This window comes from Mustela erminea, chromosome 8 (assembly GCF_009829155.1).
Source record: "Mustela erminea isolate mMusErm1 chromosome 8, mMusErm1.Pri, whole genome shotgun sequence".
Classification (NCBI taxonomy): domain Eukaryota; kingdom Metazoa; phylum Chordata; class Mammalia; order Carnivora; family Mustelidae; genus Mustela; species Mustela erminea.
This window is the reverse complement of record NC_045621.1, coordinates 12,930,650-12,944,485: the sequence shown is the minus strand read 5'-3', so window position 1 is coordinate 12,944,485 and position 13,836 is coordinate 12,930,650. Positions and strand designations below refer to the sequence as shown.

Here is a 13,836-nt window from a genome sequence, read left to right as displayed (position 1 = left end):
CCCTCTGGCAATCACCAGCTTGTTCTCTATATTTATGAGTCTCTGTTTTTGTAAGTTTCATTGTTTTGGATTCCACATACAAGTGAAATCATAGTATTTGTCTTTCTCTGAAAAGATTCTCAGCATTGCTAATCATTAGGGAAATGCTAATCAAAATTACGACAGAATTTCACTTAGACTTGCCAGAACGACTGTTATCAAAAAGACAAGAAATAAGTGTTGGCAAGGATGGGGAGTAAAAGGAACCCTCATGTCTTGTGTGTTGGAATGTAAATGGGTGCAGCCACCGTGGAAAACAACATAGAGGTTCCTCAACCAATTGAAAATAGAAATGCCATATTGCAGGAATTCTACTACTGGGTATTTACCCAAAGAAAATGGAAACACTGATTTGAAAAGATAGACGTGCCCCTATGTTTCCTGCAGTGTTGTTTACAATAGCCAAGATGCGGAAGCGGCCCAAGTGTCCATCCACGGATGAAAGGCGAAAGAAGATGTGGTGTATGTGTGATGAAAATGTACTCAGTGAGTCAAAAAAAGAATGAAATCCTGCCATCTGACAGCATGAATACACCTAGAGGGTACTGTGCTAAGCGAAACAAGGCAGGCAGAGAAAGACAAATACCTTCCTAACATTCTGACACAGACAACTTTTGTTTTGAAGATAAAGCGTGAGAAGTGTGGAGAAGCATTCCCCGGGATCCTAAATGACGCTACTGCTGAGAACAAAAGATATGTAGGGTTATGGGTCCTGCTGTTCCAGTGCTGAGCTCCAGATCAAGTGCCCATATGTTTGTTAATAAACTTCAGTTTTTGTGTATCCTGCTGATAGGCAGAATCCTTTAAAGCCCGGGGCTCAGGGCAGCAGCCCCTCTTTCTAGGTGTGAGGGTGACACTGCAGGCACTTGTGGGACCCCTGTGGCTCCCTGGTTAAGGGCCATCCGGGAACAGCTGAATCAGCCAGTGGGACTTGGCAGAGCACCCTAAAGGGAGATCTTCAAAGACAAGAAGCAATCAAAGGAAGCTGAGCAACTTGGAGATAATGATAAGCTCCCTGAAAGTACATTGTCTTTTCCATACTGGGAGTAACTCAGAAAGACACCGAAGGTTTACCCAAATGGAGAGTTTCTAAATACTCAACTGGCTGATTACACTTGTCACTTGCTGGGGGCGACAACATTCCACAAGGTGGTACCCATTTCTCGATGCAATGTGCAAGCTAATTTTGATGATAGAATTGGATTGTTAAGCCCCAGTTTCTCTCATTTATTTATTCAGCCTCTACTCCCCTGTACTGGTGGTATTCTGGCCTCCAGCTCCATTCCAAATACTTAGGCACATTGCTTTGGGGAGAGTTATCAAGTTAGTAGCATCAGTCCCCTTCCTGGGTCTTTGGAAAGAGCCTTTTGCACAATGCCAACGTTTCCCTAAATTCGAAGAGAAGAGCAGTTGACACTGAACCCCTAAAACCCTTTCTTTCTTTCCCCCTTGCTGTTTCGGATCTGACAAAATTGTACTCATGTCTAAATAGAGGAAAGGAGGAAACAAAAATCCTAAAGTAGTGGTAATTAGTGCTAAGCCTTTGCCAAGTCAAGTGACCTCCTCTATGCCTGCTTCCTTTGTAGCTTTGCTGTTAGCCACTCTCCCCACAAGACCCAAATCCTCCTTTTTAGAAATGAGAAAGGATTTAAATACAAAATTTCACACAAACAGACTCGAAATTATATCCAGTCTCTGGACAGAGATGGATTTAGCCAAATTAATCAGATCTATTCACTGTTCTCTTTGTGAATTTTGCCTCCCTTTTAGTTTTTGAAGTTGGTCTTCATCTAGTCCGCCCATGGTGCTTGGGAGTTGGGGCAGCCAGAGTGTAACTATGAGGCTCCCCTCAGCTGACACCCTGAGATGGGCACAAGAGAAAGATGGAAAAAACTCAATTTTCCAATGGCATTCCTGAGTCTGCATCAATCTGGTACCACTACTTCCAGACTCCATATTTCATAAAACTAATGAACTTTTTTTTATCCAGGCCATTTTCATTCAAGTGATGGTTGTACATATTTGAGCTATGACATGGTCCACCCTTTAAGGAATACTGCCATAAATATTGGTGGCATTCCTCGGGGAACTGTTCTAGACCGTATTGTCTTCTTACACTTTTCCCTGTGTGAGCTCATCCATTCCTTGGCCTTGAAATACTATCTATCCTGAAGACTCCTAAAGCGTTTCTGGCCCAGACTCTTCCTTTGAACCCCAAATCGTGGAACAAACTCTGTAATAGATATCACCACTTGGGTCTCTCTCTGGAACCTCAAACTCAACATGTCCAAGCTTGAAGTTAATCTCCTCCTTTGAGCCTGTCTCTCCTCCAGACCTTATCATCTCAATAAAATGGCACCGCCATCTACTCAATTGCTTGAGCTAGAAACCCATGAATTGACATTACTTCTTCCTTTTCCCTCATTGTGACATCTGATCCATCGCCAAATCTTATTGTGTCCTGTCCTGTCCATCCCTACTGCTGCTCCGTCAGCCAAGGCCACTGCTGTGTCTCTTTTGACCACGCCATAGACTCCTAATAGGTTTCCCTGCCTCCTGACTTGGCCTCTCCGATTGCTTCTCTACACTGCAGTCAACATGATCTCTCTACTATTCAAAACTAGTCAAATCCGTTCTCTCTGAATCATAAGAAGTCCCTGTTGTCCATCCCCCCTGCATCTGGTAAGGCTCATAATGTAAGCTTCATTGTGCTTTTACTGAATCTCTAAGCTCTTTGAGAGTCTCTAAGCTCTTTGGAGCACGAGAACTGATGCATATCCCCCCACCTGTGCCTGGTACACAGTAGATAATAAATGTGAAGCCAAATGAATGGCTGATTTACAGCATTGTTTTGTAAACTGTGGCTTGTGATCCATCAGCACATCATAGAATCAACAAGTGGATTTATAAGGAGCTTTCATTTTAAATAGAAGAAAAAAATAGATGAGAGTAGTATGTAATAAAGGTATTATTTCATGCAACTTTTTATTATAAAATGTAAAATATGTTTCCTATAGTGAGTTGCAATGGAATAAAAATGAAAGCCTCTGGTTTTCACAAGCAAGCATTTTTTTTTTCTATAATGAGAAAAAGCAAAACTTAAAGGAAAACTTTAAGTTTTCCTTTAAGGGAAAACTCCTTTAAGGGTCAAACTCCTTCGTGACTGAGAAAGACTCCTGCCCTAGGGGATTTGCACTTTTACAAATTTCAAGGCCTGAAGTTCAAAGAGGAAATGGCCTACTTCAGAGTTTTAGGTTTCTGTAAGCAAGTGACAAAAGAACTTAAAATCCTCCAAAGATCCCACCTGGCATCTACAACCACAAGTCGGGCTGTTTAATTCTATTTCCTCTAAAGTATATCGAAAGCATACTTTGTCTTATGTCTTGGAGAATTTGTGAACCGGCTGCTTCTCCAGACTTCTCTGTTAGAGAGTGAGGGCCTGAGCCAATGAGGTGCTGCCATTCTGTTTCCATAGCAATGAAAGAAACAAACCTTTGCCTGCCACCTCCCAGGGACAAACCTCACAAATCAAGGCCGGAGACAAGAGAGTCTGAATGGAAGTTTGGCTTTTTCCTCCAGTTTGACTTCTGTTGCAATATTGAAAGACTCAAACTGGACCATCCTTAGACAGGACATTTTTCCTCATGTCTGTTCAGCCTTTGTAAAAGCCTTTGACAGGATTCACTGGAAGTCTTTCTCTCCGCCCCACACATACCGTGGATTTTCTGCTTTGGCATTTCGGTCATTTGGAATGACCACTAACATCTCAAGTTCTGGAACCTCTGGATTTGATCCAAAAGAGATACTGATCTTATGTTGATGAGAAAATGAAAAACAGTTTCTCTATAAAATTATGGTGTCTTTAAGACTCTTGACGTGGAGAAGAACCACATGAGAGAAACAAATCTTTGAGCAGTGCAAGGTAAGCTCTTTGGAAAAGATATTTTACGTAACTTTCTCGTGTGGTTATTAGTAGGAACCTGTGACCTTTCTAAAGGCTCGGCTGGCTCACTGGTAACTACAGTGTCGCTACCTGACACATTCAGTCCACTGAGCCTCAGGTAAAATCATCGGGGAGAAACAGAGCAAAGGAAAAGAGTAGGGAGAAAGAATCTTAAATCACAAATGGGTGTGCGTGCAAAGACACACACACACACACACACACACACACACACACACCCCTCTATTTTCTTAAAGCCATACACTGTAACCTCAAGCCACTGAATGCAGCAGATTTATCTATGCTGATGTGGAAATAATTTACCAGATATCCTGTTATGTAAAAAGAGCAAGACATGGCATAGTGCATAAATGTACTCTCATTTATGTAAAAAAATTTTAAGAATTATATATATATACACACACACATATATATACATACACATGTATATATGTACATATATGAACATATATATTCGTAGAACATATCTGGAAACATACCCTCAGTAAAAGCCCGTTAATAGTGGTTCCCTCGTGGGAGAATACTGGAAGTAAAGGGCTGCTGTTTAGCTGGTATATAGTCATTGAAATACTGAAATATTGCCATACTGGTTGTATATACAGTTGACCCTTGAATAACAACCTTGAACAATGGCAGGGGTTGGGGCATTGATCCCCCTGCAGTCAAAAATCCTATTTAACTTTTGATTCCTCAAAAATATAACTACTATTGTTGACCTACTGGCCTACTGTTGATCAGAAGACTTACCCATAACATACAGTCAGTTAACACATATTATTTTTAAGATATTTATTTATTTATTTGAGAGAGAGAGAGTGTGTGTGTAGGGGGTTGGGAGGGAGGGGCAGAGGGAGAGGAAGAGAGAATCTTAAAGCAGACTCGATGCTGAATGCAGTGCTGGACATGGACCATGATCTCACCACCCTGAGATCACAACCTTGAGATCATGACCTGAGCTGAAACCAAGAGTCAGACACCTAACCAACTGTGCCACCCAGGTGCTCCTATTTTTTTTTAAGACTTATTTATTAATTTTAGAAAGAGAGAATGCATATTTTTATCTTATATGTATTATATAGTATATAGTCTTGTGTTAATATCTAACGTTCTTAATTTTTTCAGTATTCCTGGGCTACATGGTTCCTCTGTAAGTTTTCCCATATTGTTGCAAATTTCCAAAAAATTTTCCAATATACTTTATGAGAAAATCAGTATATGAGTGGAACTGTGTAGTTCAAGCTGGTATCGTTCAAGGATCAACTGTATACATTGTCCAAAGCCCTCAAATGACCTCCCTGCTACCTTGGTTGCCCCAGCTCCTCCCCTGGGACCCCCAGACTGCTATGATTAAGCAACTAAGGGTGTAATGCCCGGCACAAACTGGCACAAAGCTGGGAGTGGGGTCCTGCAGGGCCCCAATCCAGCTATGGCCCACATCTATTCTGGTGGTTCAACAGCCATGTCTTACTAGTTGCTAAATATTTTGAGTATTTATCCCCATCAGTGTTCAGAAGGAGAGGCCTTTACTTTTTAAAAGCAAAAGAATATACACCAAGGAATTGTTTACAACAGGAAAAAAAAAAAAAGGAAACAACCAAATGTTCCTCAGATGGCTAAAAATACAATGCAGATGGTTGTAGGATAGAAATTTATACAGTTATGATAAAGAAACAAATCTTAGACTTGTTTTGTAGATTTGCCTTAAGTATAATTTAAATTATGGATTTGCTTTAAATTTGTTTTAAAATGTTTTTGAAACCAATCTAGTATTAGAGGAGTGGGCTGGGCACAGAGGAGTGAGGTGAGCCACCATTGCTCATTGCTGAAGATAGATGACAGGTGAGCGCATTATACTGTTTTTCTCTACTTTTATACATTTTAAAAAATTATCCACAATAAACAAGTTTAAAGAATGATGATATGTCTATAGTTACCAACATTAAAAGAAGCTCATAACACTGGTTGATAAAAACTATATGTAGAATATATGTGTAGTTTCTTCCAACTTATGGAAAACTGTATAAATCTCTTTTAGACTAGAGAGAATTCTAGAAGTTATTAACCAAAATATTTCCAGTGGTCATCATGTTAGTATTTCGGATCATTTTTACTTCCTTAGACTTCCCTGTATTGTGCTTTTCTTTACAGTGAGCCTATTTCAATTTAACATACACGTACATACGAACACACGCATACACACACAAACTCACATAAACCTATTCTCTCCAAATATTAGAAATAAAAGCTTCTGTATACAAAAATATCACTAGGGTTTGTAATATTCCTAACCTCAGTTACCAGTTTTTGAGAACCTAACGTGTACAAGGCAGTGTGCTGAGAGCTTTTCTGACAGGGTCTGATCTCATGTGTATGGCCGCCCAGTGAGGTGGAAACTTCCATGTCCCTATTTTGCAGATGAAGAAACTGAGACCCAGAAAAATAAAAATAAATGTCTTGAGGTCCCGTAGCTATTAAGTAGATCAGCTATTATGCAAAATCAGGCCCACCTGACTCCAGAACCCAAGGAAAATCTTAGTAAAGAATGTTGTAGAGGAAGAAAAAAACCCATAATCCTAATATTCTTGCTCAATTTTCATTTTTACCATATTCTTTTCTAACTTTTATGCATCTCGGTCCATACTTTTACATAATTGTGTCCATTGCCTATATACCATTTTATATCTTTGTTCTTAACCATTTCTTCATGTTCCCACAGGCTGTTAAATAATCCATTAAAATCTATGTAAAACTCCCACTAAGTGACTGTACAATCATTTACCAGTCATTTTGGTTTTTTGAACTCTAATTTTTCATATTATCTATAACGTTGTGACAATGATGACATTTTTGCAGCCCCTCAGTGGAGCTCCTTCCTCCTTGCTGAGTCAGTCCCCATGGTGAGAGCCACTCAGTTTATCAGTCAGGGAACAAATATTTATCCAGGACCCATTGTGGACAAGTCACTGTGCCAGTCTCCGTGGAGACCCAGAGAATGACTTGGTGGAGTCCCGCCCTTCAGGAACCGCACAGTACGGGTGGTCAGGCAAGAAATGGAGTAAAGAAGGCAGCGCTGAGCGCCAGCCTCCTTGGCCTCTCACTGTCTACACCAGGGACTCCTGTCAAGCTGCCCAAGTTCAGGACTGGTTCCTGTCCTTGCAGGAAGCAGACAGCAGGTCTGAAGCAGCAGCAGAGCTCCCTTATTGCCATGGCTCTATCCTCCTTCCAGGCTCATCTGAGTTCTAGCCCCCGTGGCATCACCTTCTCGGCCTGGGATGTCCACCCCAGCTGCCTCCCTGGCCCGGTCTCCCTGAGATCTTCTGAGTGGCCCCCAAGCACAACAGAACACAGTTAGATGTGAGGGGCCCTGTCACCAGTCTTAAGGCTCGTGCTGTTTACCCAGTCTCTTGGCTGCACAGCACCCTGAGCCAGCCCATCCTGCAGGCCTACCTCCACCGGCACATCTTGCCTTTCTCCCAAGGCCGCTCTCCTACCCTGATTCCACAGCCCCCTCAGCTCCATTTCTGATGGCTGCCTTTGGGACGACAAGTTCCCCAAGGGCAGGGTGCAGGCATGCAGTATCCCACAGCAGCTAGCATTGTCCTGATGACGAGAGCGTGTAAGTATTTTTGCTGTTATATTTTTTTAAGATTTTATTCATTCATTTGAAAGAGACAGAGACAGTGAGAGCACAAGCAGGGGGAGAAGAAGAGGGAGAGGGAGAAGCAGACTCCCCGCTGGGCTGGGAGCCTGATGTGGGACTTGATCCCAGGATCTGGGGATCATGACCTGACCGGAAGGCAGATGCCTAACCATCTGAGCCACCCAGTATTTTTGCTCTTAAAGGAACATTTACAGGCAGCCCAGGAGTCACCCCTTTTGAGTTTGTTTCCTCATCTGTAAAATAGACTCAATGTTATGGTTGCCTTTTGCTCTGAAAAGTCATTAAACCATGAAATGGTTTCTCAGGCATTGGTCACATTACACAAAAAGGTTAGTTTCATTTTTCAGTTGATTCGTAAATTTATTCCAGTGTCCTATGGGAAACCAGCCTTTGACACCTGAGTTAAATCTGCTGTCGTAATCCTTCTGTGGGTCTGTTGGTGCTCCTAACATTTTTTGGCAGTGGTTTTTATTTTCTACCTACTAATCCACTGATATCATTGAAAAAGTAAATTGTGTTACAGGTTTATTAATGAAAAGTTAGAGTTTCTGCCCCCTCCCCCCACCCCACTCCTCACTTCTCGGTTCCACTCCTCGGCACGCTGCTTAGGGGCAACTAGTTTCAACCCTTGAAGCTATTTCTTTCTGAATTTAACTTCATACTTCTGAATAATTTGCCTCCACTCCATTTGTTAATTCTTCAGTCTTAGCCTTTGTCTACTGACTTCCTGGTGTGGTAGATGAGGATTCGGCCTAAAGTGCCCGCCCCCCCGTCGCCCTCCCCGACTCTTCCAGTGTAGTCCCAATTCACTTTTTGGTTAAATCACTGTTAAGTGGGGCGCCTGGGTGGCTCAGTGGGTTAAAGCCTCTGCTTTCGGCTCAGGTCATGATCCCAGGGTCCTGGAATCGAGCCCCTCATCGGGATCTCTGCTCAGCGAGGAGCCTGCTTCCTCCTCTCTCTCTCTCTGCCTGCCTCTCTGCCTACTTGTGATCTCTGTCTGTCAAATAAATAAAAATCTTTAAAAAAAATCACTGTTAAGTGTTTGCATTAACATTATATGAGTGAGGACCTTACTACAACCACGCTGATCTTCTTCCATAGTATTTGTAACTTGGGATCATTAGGCAATTTTTATTTTCTTGGGTTTCTTCTATGTTTCTATTGGTAATTTCACCCCAGTTGCTCTGTTTCCTATTACAACTGCTCTGTAAAAAATGACCACAAATTTAGTGGCTTAAAACAACACCAATTTATTCTCCTATAGTTCTGAGGTCAGATGTCTGAAATGGGTCTCCCTGTGCTAAAATCAAGGTGTTGACGGGACTTGGTTCCTTCTGGAGGCTTCAGCGGAGAATCATTTCCTTGCCTTATCCAGCTTCCAGAGGTGCCCACATTCCTTGGCTTGTGGCTCTTCCTTGATCACTCTACCTTCTCTTCCATCATCACATTTTCTTCTCTGACTCTGACTCTCCCTCTTATGAGGAGGTTTGTGATGACCTTGGGCCCACACAGATAATCTGGGGTCATCTCCCTTCTCAAGATCCTCAGCTTAATCACAGCTTTAAGTCTTCTTTTTGCATGTAAGGTGACTATTCACAGGTTCCAGGGATGGGTGCTTGGACAGGTTTGCGGGATGGCCGACCCCCTGGCCTACTACGTGCTCTAACAGATCTGCCAGAGGCCTGTCCGTAGTATCCAACAATCCACCAGTTCCAAGTCCTGAGTCTTTGGGGGCCTTCAGTGTGGGAATTAGCCCCTTCTAGTTTGTGCCCACGTTGCAGGCTTGTAGGCTTCAGCTTCCAATGGTGTGCCAAGGAATATGTGAGGGAGTTACTGTATCAAACTTGCATGGACAACCCTTGTACAGTTCTGTTTCCTCTCCCACTCTCCCTGTTCTAGTTGAATGAAAGCTCTTTTCGTCCTTGAATTCGGAAGAAAGCCAGTCCTTCCTTCTACCTGTCCCCTTTGCTCTCACACGGCTACCACACTCACGGCACTTATGACACCGGATGTCTGTGGGTTTTCCCCCACCCAGCAACACCAGCTGGGAGTCCTATAGTTTCCCTCGATTCTGACGCTCTCCAGCTGGAGGTAGCTCTAGATCCGACAGGTAAGGACTCAGTCCACCGAGACCGCGCCCCTTGCCCTGCCCCGGCTGCCAGAGATGCCGATCGCAGACTGTGCTGTTGCTGCCTCCTGGGCTTTGGACCATCAGCTACAAACCAGAGGTTCCCATGACCCCATCCTTAGGTTCAAATAATTTGCTGCAACAGCTCACAGAACTCAGGAAAACAGTTACTTGGATTTACTGGTTTATTAAAGGATAAGCTGAAGGACGCAGATGGACAACGCATGAATCAAACAAGCAGTGGGGGCTGGGAGGGTCCCAAGTGCAGGAGTGTCCATCATCACGGAGTCTGGGTGAGTCACCCTCCCGGTGTGGACGTGTTTGCCAACCCGGAAGCTCACCGCACCCCCTGCCGCTGGGAGTTTCAGGGAGGTTTCCTCATGATATGATCAGTTACGAACTCCATTTCCAGCCCCTCTCCCCTCCTTGCTGCATGGGAACAGGGACTGAGGCTGAAAACTCTTAATTTTTTAATCATGTCTTGTTTTTCTGGTGACCAGCCTGCATCCTGGAGCCCACGCACAACTGCCTCATTAGAACGATGCTTCTAGTGCTCTTATCACTTGGGATTCACAAGTGTTTCAAGACCCCTGTGTTGGGAACAGGGGCCAGAGAGATACCAATATAGATTTTTTTCTATTATCACAATCCTATACTATCATTTTAGTGGTGTTCTGGAAAACCAAGAAAATAAACAAATGAGTCAAGCCTCCCTGTTTATCTGTGAGTTGTCTTCTATGCATATTATAGGGATTTTGCTTTTGTTTTCACGGAGCCAAGAAGGAAGAGTTTTGATTTATAATAGGGCAGGTGAACAGGAATGAGAAACTGAGACATTTACTTGCACTGTAATTTGAGTAACAGAGCTAATTTTCCAGGAAATTCAGTGCAAGACCTACTGTAGGAACTTCTCATTTCAGTGAGAACTAATGTAGCCAGACAGAGTACGGGCTTGGGATTCTGGTCGACTTGTACTCATTCCCAGCCCTGCAACTGGCTATCCTTGTGATCATTCTGAGCCTCAGGTTTCTCTTCTGTAAAATCGGGATAACAATAATCGATCATTTATTGTGTACCTGGCTCTCAGTAAGCACTCAAGGGTGGCAAATTTTATTTTTATTTTTTTATTTTTTAAAGATTTTATTTATTTATTTGACAGAGAGAAATCACAAGTAGATGGAGAGGCAGGCAGAGAGAGAGAGAGAGAGGGAAGCAGGCTCCCTGCTGAGCAGAGAGCCCGATGTGGGACTCGATCCCAGGACCCCGAGATCATGACCTGAGCCGAAGGCAGCAGCTTAACCCACTGAGCCACCCAGGCGCCCCAAGGGTGGCAAATTTTAAATTGCTTTCAGGTCAAGTCTCCGAGGTGCCAAAGGGTGGGATGTTACTCTGTAGTCAAGATCTTGCACCAGATCAACAGGTTCCAGAATCTACCATCCTACCATCTGTGCTTTGGGCCTTTGCTGGGTCCTTTCTAATTGGTTTCTAGGTGTTGCTGCTTTGACTCTTAATGGTGTAACTCTGCTGTTACTTTCCCACTTCAGCAAGAGCCTCCTGATCTAGCAGCCAAGAGTCCCTCTGACCTCCTGCCATGTACCCCAACCCTCTCATCTACTGCACCTGCTGGGACCCCTGGAACCTGGGACCACGGAAGCTAATCAAGACCCCTCGGCCACCAACCAAGACCTCCATAGGGAAACCCAAGTAAGGAATATAAGGATGAAATCGAACCCGGGGACTAGGTTTCCATTTGTAGGCTTCTTTCTCTTTCAATATGTCCAGTCAACTAGGCAACAAAATCCCAAGAAGGCCAGAAAGCCTACGTTCACACAGCGCTCCCAGCCCGCCTGTCGGCAGCACGTGGCTCCTGCCAGTCCTGCTTAGGCTCAGTGTTATTTTATTTTATTTTATTTTTTAAGATTTTATTTATTTGAGAGAGAGAGAGAGCACACAGAGGGAGAGGAAGCAACAGACTTCCCTCTGAGCAGGGAGCCTGATGCGGGGCTCCATCTCAGGACCGCTCGGGGTCATTTGAAATGAGGAAATCTCAGCGTGAGTGCAGCAGGGAAAGGGCGGCTTCTAACCAAAGGGCCCTATAATCCCCATGGGGGACAAGCTGTGCTGCCGACCCAGGGTCCCCTGGGAAATGAACCTCAGCTAAACCTCCTTCCACCAGAGATTCCCCAAGACCTTCCTGACTTTCAAGATTTCAGCAGTTGGAGCACATATTCTGATGTTGAGTCATGGTGGCAGCCATCGGCCTCATCTGAGAGTGCCGACACAGGTTTCTGCATTTCTAATTTCCTCCCTTCCATCACTTCTTTTTCACTTGCAGGCTAGCTCCTCTTCCTCCAGCTGCAAAAACACAAAGTTATGTTCAACCAACAACAAAACCTTTTGTTGGCCCGAAGTGAGTATTTGTATGTCCCTGGGGGCAGGAATTGCTAGAGTCCACTAGAATTTCCCCCATACCTCTGATCTACATGCAAATTGTGTGGCCCTCTGCACCCACAGCTTTCAAAGTCACAACAAATGAGCTCTCGGTTAGGGTGGCCCTGAGAGCCGCTATTTCCTGCCCTACAATGAACAATATGCAATGCTTGTCATAGACAAAGAGCCTGGGGAGCCTCCCTGGTATTTATGGAGGTGACTCATTCTTTTACTGATTATTTTTCTATGTCTAAGTTTTTCTGTAGCTTGTAGATCTGTTTTACGCAAAAATCAAATAGTTATCCATCATTTATAAACTTGGAAGTATGACTTAGTTTTAGGCGTTGGCATGAATCTTGTTATTCAATATATTTATTTATTTGGAAAATATTTGTTGAGCCCTTATTATTTGCTGGGCATTGTTTCAGTTGCAAGGAAACAGCCACGCATATAGTAGAGACTCTGCTCCTGGAGCTTACATTCTAGCGGGGAGAGTAGATAGAAACAAGCGAAAACAGCCAGTGCATCCCAGTGCCACGGAGAAAAGAACACAGACAAGGGAGAAGGGGATGGAGAGGGTGGGCTTGTGATTTTCTATCGGGAGCTCAGGGCACTCCTGTATAAAAGGGACAGCAGGACTGGGACTAGCACTCCTGGCAGAGGGAACAGCAAGTACGAAGGCCCGGAGTGGGGACCCATTTGGCCCATTTGGTCTTTTCCAGAAAAGCAAAGAGGCCTGGGTGGCAGGCATGGAGGGTGTATGTGTGGCAGGCGTGGAGGGTGTAAGGAGACAGCGGTGGGAGATGAGGGGAGAGAAGTAGCAGAGATGACGAATGTCGTTGGCAGAATAATGACCCCCCAAAGATGCCCACATCTTAAACCCTGGAAACTGTGATTATGCTCTGTCACTCACCAAGGGGAAAGTAAGGTTGCATACGGAACGACGTTTGCTAATCACTGACTCTGGGATGGACAGATCATCCCGGATTAGCCGGGTGGGCCCAAAGTCGTCACCAAGCTCCTTCTGCGTGAAAGAGGAGATGTGAGGCAGTCGTTGGCTCTGATGGAGAAAGAAGGCCGCTAGGAACATGGGAAGCGTCTAGGAGCTGGGAAGGGCAAGGAAACAAATTTTCCTGTGGAGTCTCTGGGGGGAATATAACCTTGTCAACACCTGGGATTTTTTTAGCCCAGTGAGACCCATTTCAGACTTTGACACCTAGAACTGTGAGGTAATGAATTGGTTTTGTTTCAAGTCATTGAGCTTGTAGTAACTTTTGGAGCAGCAATGAGAAGCTTGTGCAGTATGGGGCGCCTGGGTGGCTCAGTGGGTTAAGCCTCTGCCTTCAGTGCAGGTCATGATCCCAGGGTCCTAGGATCGAGCCCTTCATCAGGCTCTCTGCTCAGCAGGGAGCCTGCTACCTCAGCCCTCTCTCTCTGCCGGCCTGTCTGCCTACTTTTGATCTCTTGTCAAATAAATAAATAAAATCTTAAAAAAAAAGAAAAGAAAAGAAACTCGTAGAGTAAAGTTTGCTGGACACTGTAAGGACTTTGGCTTTTACTTCGAAAGGGACAATGTATTAGCTGCTAGGCCTGCCATATCAAAACAAACAACAAGAA

General features: G+C 44.1%; 1 protein-coding gene across 6 annotated transcripts in view; it reads left to right on the top strand.

Moving 5' to 3' along the window:
* The first annotated feature begins 3,539 nt into the window (after nucleotides 1-3,539).
* The window catches only part of FLACC1 (flagellum associated containing coiled-coil domains 1), a 32,893-nt gene continuing 22,596 nt past the window's right edge, over nucleotides 3,540-13,836 (top strand). The window contains exons 1-5 of one of the 6 annotated variants that reach the window (XM_032354428.1): nucleotides 3,540-3,961; nucleotides 5,768-5,839; nucleotides 9,984-10,172; nucleotides 11,334-11,493; nucleotides 12,125-12,199. In XM_032354428.1, the coding sequence (XP_032210319.1) occupies nucleotides 11,381-11,493; nucleotides 12,125-12,199 (188 nt within the window). In that variant the 5' untranslated portion in view covers nucleotides 3,540-3,961; nucleotides 5,768-5,839; nucleotides 9,984-10,172; nucleotides 11,334-11,380. Of the gene's footprint in view, nucleotides 3,962-5,767; nucleotides 5,840-8,640; nucleotides 10,173-11,333; nucleotides 11,494-12,124; nucleotides 12,200-13,836 lie in introns of those variants that run through there. The other 5 variants (XM_032354426.1, XM_032354429.1, XM_032354430.1 and 2 more) reach the window with 5 other exon arrangements.